The 19,084-nt window shown below is 49.7% G+C and overlaps 6 protein-coding genes across 6 annotated transcripts; 3 read left to right on the top strand and 3 right to left on the bottom strand.

Annotated features, from left to right (window-relative positions):
* Window positions 1–2,213: 2,213 nt before the first annotated feature.
* BDV27DRAFT_82920 (aldehyde dehydrogenase family protein) lies at window positions 2,214–4,497 on the bottom strand. Its single transcript, XM_032077717.1, has 3 exons — window positions 4,034–4,497; window positions 3,759–3,958; window positions 2,214–3,698 (listed from the first exon to the last, which is right to left on the bottom strand). Exons 1-3 carry the CDS (start codon window positions 4,276–4,278, stop codon window positions 2,518–2,520), a joined length of 1,626 nt encoding a protein of 541 aa, XP_031920708.1. The 5' UTR covers window positions 4,279–4,497; the 3' UTR covers window positions 2,214–2,517.
* A 90-nt stretch (window positions 4,498–4,587) lies between these two features.
* BDV27DRAFT_139006 (PUA-like domain-containing protein) lies at window positions 4,588–7,068 on the bottom strand. The gene is made up of 7 exons (XM_032069358.1): window positions 7,006–7,068; window positions 6,624–6,887; window positions 6,211–6,346; window positions 5,832–6,113; window positions 5,762–5,779; window positions 5,590–5,706; window positions 4,588–5,526 (listed from the first exon to the last, which is right to left on the bottom strand). The coding sequence occupies exons 2-7, from the start codon at window positions 6,696–6,698 to the stop codon at window positions 5,231–5,233; spliced, it is 924 nt and encodes a 307-aa protein (XP_031920707.1). The 5' UTR covers window positions 6,699–6,887; window positions 7,006–7,068; the 3' UTR covers window positions 4,588–5,230.
* A 569-nt stretch (window positions 7,069–7,637) lies between these two features.
* BDV27DRAFT_139004 (MFS transporter) lies at window positions 7,638–10,470 on the top strand. The gene is made up of 8 exons (XM_032069357.1): window positions 7,638–7,766; window positions 7,821–8,517; window positions 8,584–8,661; window positions 8,731–9,168; window positions 9,237–9,695; window positions 9,749–9,843; window positions 9,891–9,968; window positions 10,021–10,470. Exons 2-8 carry the CDS (start codon window positions 8,001–8,003, stop codon window positions 10,039–10,041), a joined length of 1,686 nt encoding a protein of 561 aa, XP_031920706.1. The 5' UTR covers window positions 7,638–7,766; window positions 7,821–8,000; the 3' UTR covers window positions 10,042–10,470.
* A 506-nt stretch (window positions 10,471–10,976) lies between these two features.
* BDV27DRAFT_139002 (peroxiredoxin) lies at window positions 10,977–12,520 on the top strand. Its single transcript, XM_032069356.1, has 4 exons — window positions 10,977–11,386; window positions 11,485–11,846; window positions 11,905–12,157; window positions 12,213–12,520. Exons 1-4 carry the CDS (start codon window positions 11,364–11,366, stop codon window positions 12,247–12,249), a joined length of 675 nt encoding a protein of 224 aa, XP_031920705.1. The 5' UTR covers window positions 10,977–11,363; the 3' UTR covers window positions 12,250–12,520.
* A 1,452-nt stretch (window positions 12,521–13,972) lies between these two features.
* BDV27DRAFT_82851 (putative regulatory protein Ral2) lies at window positions 13,973–16,750 on the top strand. Its single transcript, XM_032077716.1, has one exon. The coding sequence runs from the start codon at window positions 14,095–14,097 to the stop codon at window positions 16,726–16,728; it is 2,634 nt and encodes an 877-aa protein (XP_031920704.1). The 5' UTR covers window positions 13,973–14,094; the 3' UTR covers window positions 16,729–16,750.
* A 368-nt stretch (window positions 16,751–17,118) lies between these two features.
* BDV27DRAFT_82841 (F-box domain protein) lies at window positions 17,119–19,084 on the bottom strand. The gene is made up of 2 exons (XM_032077715.1): window positions 18,555–19,084; window positions 17,119–18,497 (listed from the first exon to the last, which is right to left on the bottom strand). The coding sequence occupies exons 1-2, from the start codon at window positions 18,898–18,900 to the stop codon at window positions 17,392–17,394; spliced, it is 1,452 nt and encodes a 483-aa protein (XP_031920703.1). The 5' UTR covers window positions 18,901–19,084; the 3' UTR covers window positions 17,119–17,391.

The following is a 19,084-nucleotide window of genomic DNA, read 5'->3' as shown; positions in this document are numbered from 1 at the left end:
TTTTTTTTTTTTTTTTTTTGTTTCCCCCTACTGCATGAAATCCGTTGCCAGATAAGAATGAGATCCCACACCCCCTCTCTTCCACGATCGAATCACCGCCATGAAGTCCGTCCACTGGTGTAGGCAAGATGGACCTTCCCAGCAAATAAAGAAGCCAAAACCCCTACTACGCAGCCCAACCAAAAAGCAAATCCAAATAAGGATTGCTGCATGCTGCAGCTAAAAGAAAGCATCCCACTCCAAAGCTGCCACGACAGACACCTCAAGAAACCCAACCAACGGGCCAACCACACCGCAGCATCAAAATTCCAACGCTTGGCTTTTTGTCATTGGCGGGGTATTTTCTGATTGCCGCGATTTTCCTCTCTTTTTCTCTGTCTGCTTTCTTCCTCTGAATGGATCCTTTCGTCCATGTGGCTGTGGATTGGCTAGTGCTCCAGTAATTTCTCATTCCACTACCTCCCTTCGGTTTAGGTCCTTATTAGGTACCGAGGGAGAGTACTACCTGACTGACCTGTCCCTGTCCCTGTCCCTGTCCCGAGGAACAGAACGTTTGAGGGTGAGGTGGTAGTGATTGTTGTCGTGCATTTGGCTTAGGTGTGTATGCATTCGTTGTTTGGAGCGAGGTGGGTGTCTCTGATTGGGATTCCGACGTGTAGGTGTTGAGTTGTTCGTCCTGTGTGTCTCGTTTTGACTTCCGTTTCCATGTATACCACGGTGGATATGAAGTAAGCTGGTCATAGTGGGTACCAAATGATGTATGCTATGTTGTTTGCAGGGAGATGGGTCGCAAATAAATCAAATTACGTTGCTGACCCTGCATTGCATTCTACCGGGTTATGTGAGATCTATACTTGGGCATCCCGCATGTACCGTAAGTACTCTGTAGTAGTACTACCTCCCTCCCACCTCTCCATGATAACTACATCTTATATACATCACATCTATATCTATATCACTACAACCCTAATAAAAAGAAATATCTAAGTTACACCCCTTCCTACTCAAATCTACCCTCAAACCTCAAAAAAAAAAAAAAGGAAAAAAACCACTTCGTATGTAAACCCTCACCCCCAAGTACGGAGTACATCCCAAGATCGACATCGGGTACCAACACATCTCACGTGGCCACTTACATAGAAGTAAGAGCAAGTAGTTTCAATACATTCAAAAGTCTGTCAAGCATCAAATACTTCCTCCTTTCTTTATTCCATTTCCTTCACCGTACCACGCAACTCACCTCCTCATATACCTACTATCCTTACTCGAAAGAAGAGATGCGTTAGTGTTAGTGTTACCATCTCAACCTGGTCAAACCCAACCAACATCCTCTCGTTGGACACAACGCCGATATATCATCACTCACCGAGAATATACGAGAGTCACTGTTAAAAGGTCACGCGTATATGGATCTAACTGTAGATGCAGATCCATACATTCATTATCATTGGGTACTAACTAACTAGTAAACTTGATCTGGAGATGTATAACAAGGGTTGGGTTAGTAGATGATGTATCTACCTGTGATCATGCATGTTATGTGTATGTAGTAGTATATATATTAAAAGTATATGTTTAGTACAAATCCAATCAGTATCTGGAACTTCTGTGGTCTTGTCCTTTGTGCTTCTTCCTCCGAGTGTAATCAATATATTAAGCATCCTCCCTCCTATGTGTTAATTATATAGTGTATAATTATTTAACTAAACAGATATCCAAGTAGTCAGATAATCCAATTAATCTCTCTGCCTCCCACAAAACATCAGAACACCGATCATCCCCACGCATACCCGCCCCCCTTTAGTAAATTACCCCCACCAGGAACTATATCAGGTAATACAGTGAATAAGCAAATCTATACGTTATATATCCCATCCTAAGTGGACTGTGTTCGGTGTTCCTCATATCTGTGGGTCTCAAAGTGGGAATGCAAACTGTATGTACGGATAGTGCGATGGGATATCTAGATTAAGTTGAGCTGTATGTATGAATGCCCTGTTAGGTGGTTCGGCATGATGTGCATTCCTTGCTTGGGGAGGAGCATGTACTATGTATGTATGTTGAGGTGTGGCGAATCGTGGTGGCTTGTTATGGGGTGTTAGTGTGGGGGTCTGGTTTGGGTTGCTCTTGTTCTCGTGTATGTATATATGTACGTATGTGGGTGTTTATGTGGGTGTGTCTGTGTGTGATTCAGGTGGGAGCGTTGTTTGTGATGTACCTATTGTATGGCGAGTGAGAGGAGAGTTTGTCGGGTAGGGTTTAGATTTGATGTAGGTGGTTGTGGTTGTGGTTTTTGTTGGGTCCAATGTGGGTATACCACGTACTCTGGGTTGGTTCCTTGGTTTTGAGTATTATGTGCAGGGTGTGTTTTACTGGTATGTTGTCTCTCGTTGGTGGATTACCTGCATGGTTGCTTGCTGGATAAGCTTCCTATCTTTGTAATTCTCGACCCAACTGGCATCTGACTATCCTATATACAAACATTACACATCATCAATGAGCTTGCCATGCATTGCATTACAGCTTGGACCCGAGGTTGACGTGAATGGCCTTCACCTGCGAGTATGCCTCCAATCCGGCCTCACCGAGCTCACGGCCGATACCGCTCTGCTTAATGCCGCCGAAGGGAACGCGGAAGTCGCTGTCGTTGCTGCTGTTAATCCAGACCATGCCCGCTTCGATCTCAGAGGCCACGCGGTGCGCCCGCTCAATATCTTTGGTGAAAATGGCTGCACCCAGTCCGTATGTCGTGTCGTTGGCGCGAGTCACGGCCTCGTCCTCTGCGGTGAAGCTGGAAATCACAACGAACGGGCCGAAGACCTCCTCGCGATAGATACGCATGTTGTCCTTGACGTTCGTGAAGATGGTTGGTGCGATGAAGAAACCCTTGCCGTCGCCGACGTTCTTGTATGGCTCGCCGCCAGCGACGAGAGTTGCTCCTTCGGATTTGCCGGTCTCAATGTACGAAAGGACTCGGTCGTACTGCGCCTTGGTGACCTGAGGGCCCTGGAAGGTGTCATCGGCGAAGGGATCACCAACTTTGCTGACCGAGGCCACTTCCTGCTTGAAAAGCTCGATGAACTGGTCATAGACCGATTCGTGGACCAGGATACGTGAAGTTGCCGTGCAGACCTGTCCTTGGTTGTACATGATGCCCGTATGCGCCCATTTAGCAGCCTGCTCAATATCTGCGTCGCCAAATACAACTAGAGGAGATTTGCCGCCGGTTTCAAGAGTGATGTTTTTCAAGGTACCGGCGGCCAACTTCATGACCTCTCGGCCGGTCAAGGTGGAGCCAGTAAAGGCAACCTTATCGACATCAGAGTGGGTCACCAGGGCGCTGCCGGCAACTCTTCCGAGGCCGTTGACGATGTTGATCACTCCAGGGGGGAATCCGGCTTCCTTGATGAGCGTGGCGAGGTAGAGGATACTGAGGGGTGTCTGCTCGGCTGGCTTCATGACAATGGTATTACCGCAAGCCAGTGCAGGGCCAAGTTTCCATGCAGCCATAGCAAGGGGAAAGTTCCATGGGATGATCTGGCCCACTACACCAATTGGCTGGCGAAGAGTGTAGGCCAGCTTGGCCGGCGTGGTGCTAATGGTTTGGCCATGAACCTTGTCGGCCCAGCCAGCATAATAACGAAGGGTGTTGATGACCTCACCCAAGTCCGAACTCAAGGAGACAGAGTAAGGCTTGCCTAGACAGGGTCAGTCAAGGACAAACGCAGAAACTCGACCGATAGATTGAGGACACATACCGTTGTCCCATGTTTCAATGGTGGCAAGGGTTTCCTTGTGCTGTTCAATAAGATCTGCCAGCTTCAACATCAAAGCACCCCGATCCGTTGGTGGAAGTAGCTTCCATGATGGATCCCTGAATGCCTTGCGGGCAGCCTTGACGGCGATGTCAATATCTTCCTCGCCTGCAGCATACACGGAAGTAATCTCTTTCTCATCTCTGCGAACTGGTTAATTTTAGTTGCTTTTGGATCACGGGACATGGCGTCCGGTTCGACTGGACAAGGTCACTTACGCAGGGTTGATGGTGGCAAACTTCTCGCCCGATTTGGACGGAACAAACTCGTTGTTGATGAAAAGACCAATGGGCTGAGAGTACTTACGCCCATTGGGGGCCGTCAACTGTACTGTGACGTCCGACATGATGATTGGGGAGCTGTGAAAGAGTCGACGAGGAACAGAGGAGGATGAAGGGAGCTTGACGAGAGGAGGACCACGCAGGCACAGGCGGGTTAAGAGTGGAGAGGGACACAGGGGCATTAATATAGAGAGAAAAGAAAGAAGAAGAGAAGAGAAGAGAAGGGTAGCGAGGCGAGGGAGGGGACTTTATATAAAAATATAGGATACTAACGAGCGTTCAGGGATTCTTCTTGCAGCATAGATGCAGGTAAAGTAGTTGTTGTTGGAGCTCCCCCGCCAGAGATAAACTGGAGATCCAATGAGATGGCAGGTGACTTGCCCACTAATCGGTGGATATCGGATACACTTTCTCTTCCCAGGAAAGCCTTACGTTCTAGAATACTTTTCTCTTTTCTGGATCCCCAATCAAACCACCCCGTATTCCAAGCTGTTTGCGATGCGATTCATAATCAGCATTCAGAAAAAAATGGATCCTCTCGTCATGAACTGGAAACCCCCCAGTTGAGATCAAACAGCCAACCCCACTCTTCTCTTCGCCGTCCGCGGCCACCGACCCATGGATCCGCTCATCTCACACATCACCGTGCATCTATATCCCTGATAGACTTCTAACTTACCAAGCCATTCCCCGCCTTCCCCTCCCCGCGGTCCTTCGTTCCAGAGCACTCTTCTCCAATCAGCTTCCCACCGTTCGACTGCCGATCTCATAGATACTGCTTCCTAAATATTTGCCTTGCCAACGCGTTAAAAGTCTGGGCCTATAAATCATCTACAGTTTGGGTAGGAATGACACAGCTAGGTTGAGAGGAAAGTTCTGTACCAGGGAAAACCTGATAATGGCAGGCGATGCCGTCTCGTCCAAAATCTGGACCCGTGCTCAGTAGGTGATCATTCAAAATTCCATTCACATTATTGGAACACCTCGAAATAGACAAGAACCCGGTTCATTGTACACAAGGAAACAAAGACGCCCGTGGAGAGCTTTGAGACTCACTCCAGAGTCTCTTTGGAGGAAGTGGGGAAAAGAAATATGAAATGACATGAAAATGAAAAAGAAATTTCGTATCTTCCTCTACTCGCTGGTTTCTTCTGCGCTCTCTGCCTCCGATGATGATGACTCTTTTTCCTTGGCTAACCCGAGGATGAAGTCCCATTCCTTCTTGGTAACGCGGGAAACACTGAGCCGGGATTGTTTCAGGACCTGAAGGCCCTCGAGCGGATCTCCCGCTTTTGCATGAGCTTTGAGGTCGTTCAATGAGACGAAGTTCTGGAACTTGCGTCGGAACTCAACGTGGACCACGTCCCATTTGGGGTCTTCTCGTCTAGATTTCTCGTCGTAGTACGGGTGTGCAGGGTCAAAGGCAGATTCTGGGGTGATTTTCCGTTAGTCATCGCGCCGGGGATTGGGGAATATGCAGAATTGAGACGGACCGTCTGGTGTATGTTCTTGTACAATCTCCATAAAACCCGCAACTCCGGGCACTTTGCAGTTGGAGTGGTAAAAGAAAGCGTAGTCGCCCTTCTTCATCTCTCTCATGTGATTCCTTGCTACTCATCGTAAGCTTGTGCTCTCGTACATCGCTAGCTTACTGGCCGTCCTTACCAGCAGGGTTCCGCACACCTTGCAGAAGGTTAGCATTGACTTGGCTGTATGATAGGGATACATCACGCACCATCCCAGGGTTCCGGCTTGCTACGCGAGGCCAAGTCATCGATGGAGAACTTAACATCAACCCCCTTCTCTAAGCGCGACTCGGGCTCTGCTTTCATCAACCAATACGAGCGACCGGAATCGTCTTCATCCACCTCATCGTCGGCTTTGGCATCTGCTGATTCTGATTTCGGTTGCGTGGGTCTGTCTGTCGGTGTGTCTGCCCCATTCTGAGCTGGATACTTCCTAGGCCTTCCGACTGGCCGCTTGCCCTCCTTGGGAGTACTCGGTTTCGTGGGAGTGCCTTAAGGTACGTTAGCGAATCCTTCTCTCGGGGCACCTCAATTGCAGCTGAGATTAGAGGATGCGAAGAAGGGGTAGATAATAGGGGAACTACGTACTGGCAGACGGGTCCTTGCGGGGACGACCCCGGCCCCTTTTAGGACCCGGGGAAGGCTTGGGGCCACTTCCTTCAGGGTACTTGCGAGGACGACCTCTCTTCCTTTTCTCTCCAGTAGCTGGATCAGGGACAGCAGCCTGCGGAGACGATGACATTAGTTCCCGTTATCTGAATTGGCACTTGATGAATCGCGCCCTTGCTCGGAATTTTATATTTCATCAAACGGAAAGTTGTCTTGTGTTACGAAGGGGGAAATCCAATGCGGGAACAATGAATGGGGCGTCAATGAGCGGCGGTCGCGAATTGCCTTTTATGATGAGCATTCGCATGACGCGCCTCACGTCGGACCTGTCGATCTCCGAAAAACGCGAAAGAGAAAAATAAAATTCCGCGATGCATGTCGGACATACGCACTCTTTTGGGGGAATGGCTTTCTTCGGCCGCTGGCGCGCCTTCGGACTTGCGCTTCTTGACTGGCATTGTTGTCATGGGTGAAGAAGTCTGCGTGATAGAGGGATAGGATGTGAGGGGGTGTGAGGAGAAATCAAAAATGGGAAATCAAAACAAAAGGCAGATTCGATAAGAGAAGGAGAGACAATGTAAGCCAACCAGTAAAAGGACAGGAGGCGGGGAGGAGAGATGAGGGAGACACGGCGATCCAGACGCGCCTAAGGGAACCTGTGTTAGTGTTAGTATTGGTGTTGGTGTTGGTCAGTCCGCTGTCGGTCGCGGTCAAATAATTATCCCACAGATTCAATCCTGATGGGAAGGAAGATTGGGGGGGAGACCTTCTCACCTAATGGGGGTGACGAAGAAACCTGAAAAGCTAGGCAGGGACCGCTGGCATGCACTTGAACAAGATGAGTTGAAGCTTTGTTTTGCGCCCGGGGGACGGGGACAAGCTCGACTGGACTGGACGCGAGCCGGCCCCAGTGGACCCGAGCCGATCATGGTCACGTGGTGCCGCCTTGAAGGATACTACGGGGCTAGTCCTATAGTAGGTATGATAGTATCCGACCTGGACGGAGTATAGTTAATTCTCTACGTGATGTTTCTCTAGAGACCCGGGCGCAGAGGAGCCTTTGTTCCAATACCCTTCATCGATAGGATCACATAACTATTGTATACATGCAAGCAAGGTATATAGTAGATGTACATATAAAATATGCAGACTGATAGATTATCTAAACCTTGGAATTATGGGAACAAACGTTATGGCATAACCTCGGATAGCCAGTCAAACTACTCTGAAATTTCCGGATGCAACCATCGGGGAGGAAGAGCTCATCTCCGGTTGGCGGGATTTGAACATTTCTCGCATGCAACTCTGATACATTTGGGTCACGGGAATCCCACTGTATTCGAGATCTTACTTGAACAGCGCATGAACTACAGTTGATTTCAAAGAACGAGAAGCAAAGCAAAGCAAAGCAAAACAAAACAAAACAAAAAAGATTGAAATAACACGATAATAGACTTGGATGAACCAGCAACAAGCTAGAGAAAGACATACTCTACAAGTCAAATCATCGGCGATAACGCCGGGATACTTCCAAAGTACGTAGATCCCCCGTTCTCCACCTCAGCTTGCATTAACTTTCCATTCGCAAGACTTAAAAACCATTGAGTCACTTGCTCGTGGGTCCGATCGACGCCTTATTAATGTTCATGAATTTATCTTGTTTTTGTTCCTTTGCTAATAGAAAGCATATTTATTGTCTTACACTTCCCCACATGTGCTGGATAGATTTCGGCTGAGACCCAGCGGACGGTAGGTCTGGAGAAACCAAGATGCATACCGCACCCAATCAGCAGTCAGATCAGACCCCAGAAAGCATTGAAGCGCTGGAATACAATAAGAAACATGGAGATCGAGAGGGACAGCAGCATAAAAAGCAAATAAGCAACACACCAGATTCTGGTCAAGATGTTGAATATCTCTATCTCAACTTTGACACCACCTTGCCACACCCCGTGGGCACCTCTTCCCCGCAGCCGGGACAATCGTCTCCACCACCATGCCCCAATCTCACAAAGTACGCTTCACCCTTCTTGTGGGCAGAATCCCGCAAGACCGTCGTCACAATTATTTCGTGCTGTGTGACAGCCATGTCGGCTTACGCTGCAGGATCGTATACCCCTCCAGCTGATGAGTTGACGGCCAAGTGGAATGTGAGCAGGGTTGTATATAATCTGGGGATTTCTCTGTATACTTTAGGTTTCGCTATCGCTCCCATGGTGCTGGCACCTTTCTCGGAAATTAATGGGAGGCGACCTATCTTTGTGTCTAGCGGTCTAGTTTTTACCGGTCAGCTCCCTTGCCTCACACAGCTCGATCAATGGAGAAACCAGAACTAATATCTATGGTTGATAGTGTGCTTGATCGGATGCGGTGCCACGGAGTCTTTTGCTGGCATGCTTGTGGCAAGGTTCTTTCTTGGTGTTGGCGGATGTAAGTTGTCTTGTTTTGCACCCCTCGTGCTGTACTACAGTTCAGGTTGACACGGGTTATCCACTGTAGCTACCTTTTCGACTATGGTGGGCGGCGTCATTAGTGATATATACCATGCTGAACACCGCAATGTCCCCATGTCGTGCTTCTCTGGCGCAGTTCTCTTTGGGACGGGCTTGGGGCCGCTCATCCCTGGTTTCATTGATTACCGCGCCAATTGGCGTTGGATCCACTACTCCCAAGCTATCGCTTCTGCAGTGTTAATGCTTGTCCTCTTTGTCTTTCTCAACGAAACCCGGGGGAGCGTGCTTTTAAGCCGAAAAGCTAAAGTCCTCAATAAGTATTACGAGACACTGGAAGGCGCAGGTTATGTTGGCGTTATATTCTGCTCAGACGACGACTTAAAGGAAAAACAACAGGCCAGACGCATACGGTGGAAGGTAAAAAGCGATGAAGAGCGCGAGAGTATAACCAAGATGATCACCATATCCTGCTTTAGGCCGTTCCGTAAGTGGGAGACGTTCTTTTTCCAATAGGTGGTATCGGCAGGAAGCATAGCTGACCGCTCCATCAAGACCTTCTGATCACCGAACCTGTGGTTTTCTTCTTTTCACTCTGGGTCTCTTTCAGTTGGGCAGTCCTGTATCTCCAGTTCATTGCGATCCCAATCGTCTTTTCGACCAACTACCATTTCAATGTGGAGCAGACTGGGGCAGTTTTTGCGGCGGTATCTATCGGTGCGCTGCTGGCGACCCCTTTGAGCATCTACCAGGAGAAGTTCGCTATGCGGGTTGGCAAGATGTCGAGCACTCCAGAAGGGCGTTTGTATTTCACATGCGTTGAGTCGATTTTGCTGCCAATCGGTCTCTTCTGGTTTGGATGGACATCATTTTCCTCGGTCCCGTGGATTGTGCCGACGATTGCTGTGGGATGCTCGACGATAGGCATTTTCTCCATCTACTTGGCCACCTTCAACTACCTTGCTGATACTTATCATCGATACGCTAGTTCAGCGATTGCTGCGCAGTCATTCTGTTTGTCGCACTTGTACCCCCGATAGCAGCTCTGTGATGCTGACGGCCTTTAGGTCGAAATGTTATGGGGGCCGTATTCCCGCTGGTTACCAATGCAATGTTCAATAACCTGGGCTATCCAGCAGCCTCCAGTCTTCTCGGGGGGATTGTAAGCAAGAAATTCCTCTAATCCATTACTCAGACTAACGCCAACAGGGTGTTCTGCTGACAATTGTGCCCTGGGTCCTAGTATTCTATGGACCTCAAATCCGTGCCAGAAGTAAATTTGCAAGTGTATGAGACCAGTATATTCAGCTTCATCAGTCTATTGCTAAACAGCCTCTAGGAAATCATGAATCAACATTAGGTTTCTGGAAAGTCTGGCTACGTTACCTGACCCGGCACTCAATTGAAAAGGCTCCAAAATATCGGCCTGGCTTGAAATTCTTGTCCGACAGACATTAATCACTTTCCAACCCATAATAAACAAACGTTATGACGTTAGCACTATTGCATATAAGACCACCCTGATCATGACATAGTACTAGTAGTAGTATAGAGCAGGGTGGGTCCTCACTCAATCTAAGTTTAGTTACCGAGCTTTCCAAAGTGCCGGTCAGGGGTCCCTCGGGATTCAACTAATACTGTGTAGTATGTACGTACTACGTACTTAAATTGTCCAGAGGGAACGTCTCCTTCATCTCGGGTTCCTTTCCACCAGTGCTAGTGCAACATCTCGGCTTATCACTTGCGAAGTTATCGGGCATATGACGGGAGGTGATGTGCGGAATTGCGCCATCTTTCACAGTGTCCATTGGCCCTAGTGATGGGCATTGTCGGCCGAACTATTCTTTTCTTGTCAGTAGTCGGCCGATAAACTCGGATGTTTGGATATAGCCAAGGAAGGGTACTCAAGACTTTTGGAAAGAAGGGGGGAGGTGACCTCGAGAGATACCAATTGATCTTTTAGTACAGCGCATGGGATTTGAAGCATTAAGTGTCCAATAGGGAGGTACAGCGTAGAGGTAAAGTCGGATGATGGTCTGGACTCTCACCATTGTACTCCTTGCTATTACATTTTTTTAACTAAGAAAATCACTGCAATGTTAGACAGGACAATTCATCTACAAGTCCAGCCATATCATTGGTTCCTGGAAGATGTAGTCGTATCCCATGCTTGTTAGTTCTACACTAACTTTTGTCACTAGTAGTCACAGAATCCGATATCTTCATGAACCCCGACATAATGTCGTTAACTACATCGTGGGGCACTTCCGAAAAGGGATGCGCTAAACAGCCCACCACAGAATGAGCTCATGAATGGCCAATGGGGATCATTCTGCCCCGCGGGCGGTGGTCAATTGCGTGATTTGGAGGAGGAACAGCGACGAGACGGTCATTCGCCGAACATCTATCGAGGGGAAGATCTGGAGGGGGTCGAGAAGCTGAAGGGCTGACTGGTCACTGAGGGTACCTCTTAGGCGGTTACCTCTATAGTAGTAGTAGACTGGAGTCTGGGACCCGGAAAAGGTACATCCCTTCACCTTGGTACTTCCCCGCCGCCAAAACTATTTCAAGGTCTCCTTTCCCCCCCTCTCCATTCTCCATCTTCTCTCGTCCCTGCTCATCATCCTTACCATCTAATCACACTCTCTTCCTTACTTGGATACCTCCCTTTACTCTTTCACAATGGCTCAGGAACGTGCTGCTCCGTAAGTAACCTTGCTGTCATCGCTTTCGATTCCTCCTGGGTGACTTAAGGACCGTCAACATGGACTGAATTGGAGACTGACACGGCAATTGACTATAGCATCCGTCTCGGCTCTACTGCCCCCAACTTCGACGCTGACACCTCCAACGGCCCCATCTCCTTCCACGATTACATTGGCAACAGCTGGACCATCCTTTTCTCTCACCCCGATGACTTCACCCCCATCTGCACCACTGAGCTGGGCGCTTTCGCCAAGCTTGAGCCCGAGTTCACTGCTCGTGGAGTTAAGCTGATCGGTCTGAGCGCCAACGGCACCGACTCCCACAAGCTCTGGATCAAGGATATCGATGAGGTTACCGGCTCCAAGCTGACCTTCCCCATCATTGCCGACCCCGAGCGCAAGGTCGCCTATGCCTATGACATGGTTGACTACCAGGACACCACCAACGTTGACTCCAAGGGTACGTTGTAGCTCTCACAAGCCGAATGGTGTTTCAAATCGCTAAGCAATCATTGCAGGTCTCGCTCTCACCATCCGCTCTGTCTTCATCATTGACCCCAACAAGAAGATCCGTCTGATCATGTCCTACCCTGCTTCTACCGGCCGTAACACCGCTGAGGTTCTCCGTGTTGTCGATGCTCTTCAGACCACTGACAAGCACGGTGTCACCACCCCCATTAACTGGCTCCCCGGCGATGATGTTGTCATCCCCCCTCCTGTCTCCACCGAGGATGCTCAGAAGAAGTTCGGTGAAATCCGCCAGGTCAAGCCGTGAGTATTTCCCTCCCCGCTGAGAGGAAGATTGGTGCTAATCTATCTTGACTAGTTACCTGCGTTTCACCAACCTCAACAAGAAGGAGTAAATTATGACGCAGTCTTCCACTCAACCACTTCGTGCTAGCTGTTCCCAGGAGGAATAACCAGTTGTGACGTGGACATGATTGGGATTGTTTTCATGAAAAAGAGTATGACAGTCACGGCTTAGCATCTCTAATAATATGATACCTCTTATGATACCAGTTGGACTCTTCGAACCCAGCGTAGACAGTTCTAAGGAATTAGTGCAATCATCGACCACCTGTAAAGAGTCTTGTGGTTTGTGTACCCCTTGCAGGAAGTATGAGCAGAGTGATTATTGTTCCTGCTTAGGGGATATGGATGCTCCACTGTCCTGACGACAGACATATTGATATATGAATAAAAAGGATGGTATTAAGTTTGCGCCCCATGGGGCGAGAAAGGGCGAAGAACCATTCTGCAATCGATGTCATCCTGCATAAGACTGCATAAAGAACCAGTCAATCAAAAGACGAGATAGGACTATACAAAGCGAACCGCTGAGTAAATATAGTAACACTGCCAGGAAACAGTTACACCTGTCTGCCTCGAGCAGGTGAGGTAAATGACCACTCGTATATGTCCCCATCTATCCATCCCTACTACTTTACTACACACATGCCATACTTTACGATTTCCTTTGCCCAGGATGTGTGGCCGTTGATTGGACCCATGCAAGTCTTGCGGTAATGTGGACGGGCGACTTCCCCTTCTTTGTTCAACCCCTCTGTCGTTCACCTTCTGTATGACTGAGCGATGAGATAGAGCGAAGAGGTTCGTCTGACCACTTGTCAGATCTTAGCGTGTTTGGTCCGCCAGATATCCTCCGATCACCGTACCTCTTCAGGTTTATAAGCAATCTTGAGAAGAGAAGCAGAGAGACAGGTTATTCTTATTTCTTATTCTCACATCATTATTGGCACAATAAAAACAGATTGCGTGTGAAGAGGCCGCGATTTCAAACACCCTGTTCAACCCATACCCTTTTCCCGGGGGGGGGTTGTGCGCGAAAGGGGGGAAAACCAGCATCGAGTCCAAAAGGTCATGTATGGGAATTGATAACTAGTAGTGGGGTCGGGATTTATGAATACGGCTAAATGAGTGAGTGAGTGAAGCTGTGTTGGCACCAAGACTACCCATATCGATCCTCCGTCGCTAATTGTTTCTAATTGTTCTTTATGCTTCTAGTGTCGCCTGTCAAAAAGATTGACTTTCAACTTTGAAAGGGATAAAATCTAAATCGCCGAGTCAGCTCCACTTTCGTAGTGTGCCTGGAACCACTTTTCTCTCGGAGACCGCCTTGAAGCCCGCACTTCCTCCGTTCGTCTCGTCTCTCTCTTCACCGTTCGGAAACAAAAACCTTCTCTGCATACGGCGGACTTCACTGGAGGACCCCCTTTGCAGCCAACCCGAAAAGCGTTCAGAAGTCGTATCTGTGTTCCGGAGGCTTGACTCTGCTCCTCAACGACGGAGCGTTCTGGGTTGGTAGCCGCGGGGAAAGAGAATCCACCAGTGGTCCCATCACGTCTCCCGCCCGGCCCCTGATCTGAGCAAACCGATCGCGACGATTACGATTTATTTCCACCTTCGATCTACCCTTCGCTTGCCCCGGGGCCCAGACGGTCATTTGAACGATAACTCTTTTCTTACTACTTCTGTTTGCGCTTTACGAGTGTTATGATACCCTATTCGTTTGACACCTTGTTCACCTTGTTCACCTTGTTCTGAAAAGTTCGAATATTGGATGACATACATTCTACTTACGACAGCGGTTCGACTTCCTGGAGACCGGCAAATTTGAGCGAAATCACTGTAACGCGATAGGCATTGGGATATATTGACTGTACCATTGAAAACCGACCATTAACAAGATGATGTCCCGGAGCCAGTCGAGTCTGGGATACCTGGACTCGAATCGGGAGGATCTTGCAGGCTCTGGTGTCTCTCCTGGACAACAACAGCCGTCTTCGGCATCGGGCCCCATAAATCTGTCAGGTCTAGTGTGCAATGTTCGCCGGACAACTGGAAGAGAACCGCATCCATTGGTAGGTGCGACTACAACTATATTAGGCGATAAGCTTTACGTGTTTGGCGGTCGTGTTCTCTCGAAGAGCCGCCCGCAATTGACGTCCGATATATATGAGCTGGACCTGATCCGGCGTCATTGGACAAAGATCGATGCTACCGGTGATGTTCCCCGTCCGCGATATTTTCACAGTGTCTGTGCTCTTGGAGACAATAAGCTGGTGTGTTATGGTGGTATGTCACCCAAGGATACCACACCCAATGGCTCTACGGGGCAGGAGGCGCAGCCAGAGGTGGTGGTGATGTCTGATATACACATATTCGATGTCCCTTCGCGAACATGGACTCGAGTCCCTGCCTCCGACTCGCCCCAGGGACGATATGCCCATTGTGCGACAATCTTGCCTTCCAGTGCGCACTTCACGTCGGCAACTGCACCCCTTTCGGCTATCCATCATAACCCCGCGTCGTCGAATCCTCACCAGGGCTCGATCGGGGTGGACATTGATGGTTTTGGTGGTGCAGAAATGGTGGTGGTGGGAGGGCAGGATAGCTCCAATCATTATATTGAGCAGATCAGCGTGTTCAACCTTCGCAGTCTGAAGTGGACCAACACAAGTCCCTTAGGAAGAAGTTGCGGCGCTTATCGTAGTGTGGTTGCCCCATTGGCCGGTATGAATGTTTCGGACATCGGGTCCGCTTCAATCGATAATGAAGCCCATGAGCCTATGGAGGAGTCACAAGTAGAGGGATGCCCTATGCTGATCTATTCGAACTACAACTTCCTAGATGTTAAACTAGAGCTTCAGCTGCGCTTACCAGATGGCCGCTTGGTTGAGAAGCCGATGCAGAACCAAGCATCGCCCCCCGGCTTGAGGTTCCCCAACGGAGGCGTTATCAACGGACACTTTGTGGTCAGTGGCACGTATCTTACCTCCTCCAAGCAGGAATACGCCCTGTGGGCACTTGACCTGAAGACGCTCACCTGGGGCCGTATCGATGCCGGTGGAACAGTTTTCGGACAGGGAAGCTGGAACCGCGGAGTACTATGGGCGAGAAGGAACACGTTCGTGATTCTCGGCCATCGGAAGCGTAGTCTGGTTGAGGATTACAACCACCGACGACTCAACTTCTCGCACGTGTGCATGGTCGAGTTGGAAGCATTCGGCCTCTACAATAACCCGTGCAGAACAGCTCCGACGTCCGGGTACATCTCTCATAGCTCCCCTGCAGTCCCCGCATCTCTTCATCCTAAGTTGGCTAAATTAACATCTGGTGGAAGACCATTCTCGTCCGCCTCTGACGAACTGGGGAGACTGGCCCAATCTCTCCCCGAGATGACGGACATGGAGCTTCAAGCGGTGGGGGGCGAGCGCATCCCGGTCAATTCACGAATCTTGACTAGAAGATGGGGACCGTACTTTATCCAACTTCTACGAGAATCTTCTGACAATGGGGTCTCCGACTCTGCCACTCTGCGCCCAGCGCTCCAGATGTATCCAAACCGTAACTCCAGCATCACGATCACCCCGTCCATCGGACCGAACAGCACCTATTCCAACGCCACTACTCTCGTCAGCAATCATGCAAACCCCTCCAAGTCATTGTTAGCGAATCTTGAGATACCCTCTGCGCATAGTTTACCTCCCACATCTAGACCCCGCGTGCTGTACTTGCCTCATACCTACCTCACCCTTCAAGTCCTCGTCTACTACTTCTACACGTCTGCTCTCCCACCAGCGGGTTCCTCCCTCTGCACGCCCCAAATTCTCTGCTCCCTTCTCCAACTTGCGCGACCGTACCAAGTGGATGGTCTCCTGGAAGCCACCGTCGAAAGACTACATCAAGTCCTCGACGGACGCAACGCTGCCGCTGTCTTCAATGCCGCTGCCATGGCTGCAGGTGGCGGCAGAGGCACCGGATTCACCAGCGGACCAGGAGGTACTCTGGAAGCCCTCAACGGCGTCCACGGCAGCACAGACTCCGTCGCCGGCACAGGAACAGATACATCACACAGCCACCTCACGTCGGACTCCTCAGACACCGAACACGGCACGTCCGGCATCTCCGTCGCAAGCAGCACCAGCGGCGCGGCCAGCGGCTCCAGAGGCATCCCTCTCCGCATCAACACCAACATCTTCAGTCGCCGCCAGCGCAACACGACCAACCTCGAACGCGACCGCGAGGACTCCATCAGCACCGCCAGCACCGCCACATCCGCCTCCACAAACACCAGCTTCGATCACTCCGACACCGACGACACCACCCACTCCCACCGCCGTCGCAACACAGACGCCGAGCTCCGCCCCAACCGCGAGATCTGGACCGGTGACCTCAGCAGTGTCATCGGCCTACAAAAGCGCGGCCTCCGCGGGCTCATGGAAGGTCGTCGATTGCGCGAACGCAGCGCCAAACCAGCGAGTACAAGCGGCCCCGTATCTATTCCTCCAGAAAACCCTCCGTCCGCAGGAGCTGGTTGATAGCCACCGATACCAAGATCCTTACCTATGCGATGCTTTTATATCATCTACTTTTTTGCCTCCTTCCAGTTCCCCCTCCCATAGCGATGTTTCGGCTTCTGGCTTCAGTTACCCCCTTACCTTGCCTGTCATGATCTCGATGAAAATTTAGAGGTTCTTGATTGAAATGTATAGAATTCTCATTGTTCCTTTTTTTTTTTTTTTTTTCCAGTACATGAATGCTAGGGTGTTGCATTCTGCATCGGCGGGGTTTTGTTTATAGTACATCCCCACCCGTTAGGATTATTGAATAAGCACAATACCAGTTCTTCAGGTTATGGGCCGGCGTTTATCCATCGGCAGCTATACAACAAGTAGATGAGTAAAATTATGAATTGAAGTTGGTTTATCTAAGAAAGAATTTGCCAGATCTTGTTAGCTGATTTGGTCATCAAGTTGTGTGCAGACCTGACGATAACTGGCAGCGAAGATGGTCAGTTATCGTGGAAACTCTAGGATATTGCATGACGCTTCTATCGGTCTCCTGAATCTTCTCATGTATCTTCAGACTTGTCCTGGGACAGCTCTGTGTTTCTTCGAACTATTTGAAAACGATGCGATGCATACAGAAAAGCTAAAGCATTACCTCCCCAACCTTTTGCTCATCGTAGAGCAGTGATTATGCTATTGCCATCGTCGTAACATGTTTCTAGGGCTAGAGAGTACCCACGCCTCCCAGAGCAACCTCTGCTCGCGTCTCACGCTCACTCCGTTATCACCTAGGTCATCCGCCGTGAGTGCTCTCAACTGCTCCAGGGTTGTCTCGGAAAATGAACGTCGGGTACTTCCGCAGGGAGAGAAATATGGGTAATCAGCATTGAAAGTGGCTTGGTAAGGTAGGGCGAGTGTAGGTTCTGGGACGATGGAGAGGACCGACGTGCTGGAAGTACTGGCATGGCCATTGGTATCTGGTGAGACCGAGTCCAAATGGTCTGCGTAGTCGATATCCCGTAAATATATACGTTCTACTTGATCCATTTCGTCGTGCAGGACGGACAGTATATCCCGCCATCGGCCCCCACTGCGCAGGTAGACGCCAGTCAATGCGATATCACGAAGTTGTCTCCTGTGTCGGCGGATCAGGGAGATTACCTCTTCCGAATGTAGACGCCAACCCTGAATGCTGAGAGCCTGGAGCCTCTTCCATTGTAGGCGGTGGAAAATGAGTTCTAGCGAGAGATCGAGAGGCATGTTGGCCCGAAAGCCTAACTTTATTGACGTCAGGTTCTTTGCGGATAGAAAGAAGTCATGAAAGACGCTAGAAACAGATTTTATGCTGCTCGTCATGTCTCTAGAAGAATGAAAGGTGACATCTAAGCTCGTTAATCGAGCACCCAAGGTGGATAGCATCAGTGGAGGTGTCTGTGATAGTTTCACTGCGGACTCGGGGCTAATTTGTGGCCCGACGAAGCGAATAGCGCTGCAGTTTGACTCTAGCAGAGAAATCGCTAGACTTGTGATAGCCCGCGTGCAAGCTGGCTCCCAGTCCAGATAAACGGTTTCTGCTGAAGATTGCTCACGTATATAATCTAGCAATTGCTCGTCCGCCCCATCTTGCAAGCGAAGCAGTTTAATTTGCTGAAGAGATGAGAATGCAGATATAGCGCGGCGCAAGAGTAGCATATCATAGCTCCCAGCGATGATGTATTCCTGGTCTTCACGCCGACTCTTATGTACTTGCGAAATTGCGAGGTTTTGCGTTTCGACTGCTTTCAAGACACGGGGCCAGTCTAGATACTTATCAGCTTGACTTCCGTGCGAGTTTAACGAATTAGCAGAGACGGTACCGCTTCCTTGGTAAAAGGGTCGCACCATGTACGTGAAGGATTTAACATGGCAGGCCAGCTGCATTTCCAGAAGATCCTCTAACCTCCGAAACCCATCTCGTGAGAAGCGAAGGACGAAACGGGGAAATTTCCATGGAGTAGCGATTCGCTTGAATCTTGTACACACCAGCCTGAATCGGTCCAAGTCGGACGTTTCGCCATGCGCGCAGCTGCCATTGGGCACGTAGGAGCCATGGCTGTTCGTGGGGGAGGTATCGTTAGAGGAAGGCTCTGATCCCAAGAGAAACGAGAGGATATGACTGATCAATTCGTCCGCAAGGTCGTCAATGCGCCGTGGTCTGTCCATGGCTATTTCTTAGCAGGGCAGCCGCGTCTCCGGCTGCTTTGGCTACCCGCAACAACATGGAAGTCGGGCCTGGTCAAAGGGAATCGAGGAGGAAGGTGCACCTCATAGAATGGTGCAGGAATGGAAGTCGATTGACGGCGAACACTCTACGTAATAAGAGAAAGGAACGGGGAGTAGAATAAGC

Source organism: Aspergillus caelatus, assembly GCF_009193585.1.
Source record: "Aspergillus caelatus strain CBS 763.97 unplaced genomic scaffold BDV27scaffold_424, whole genome shotgun sequence".
NCBI classification, from domain to species: domain Eukaryota; kingdom Fungi; phylum Ascomycota; class Eurotiomycetes; order Eurotiales; family Aspergillaceae; genus Aspergillus; species Aspergillus caelatus.
This window is presented reverse-complemented; position numbering and strand designations above follow the sequence as displayed.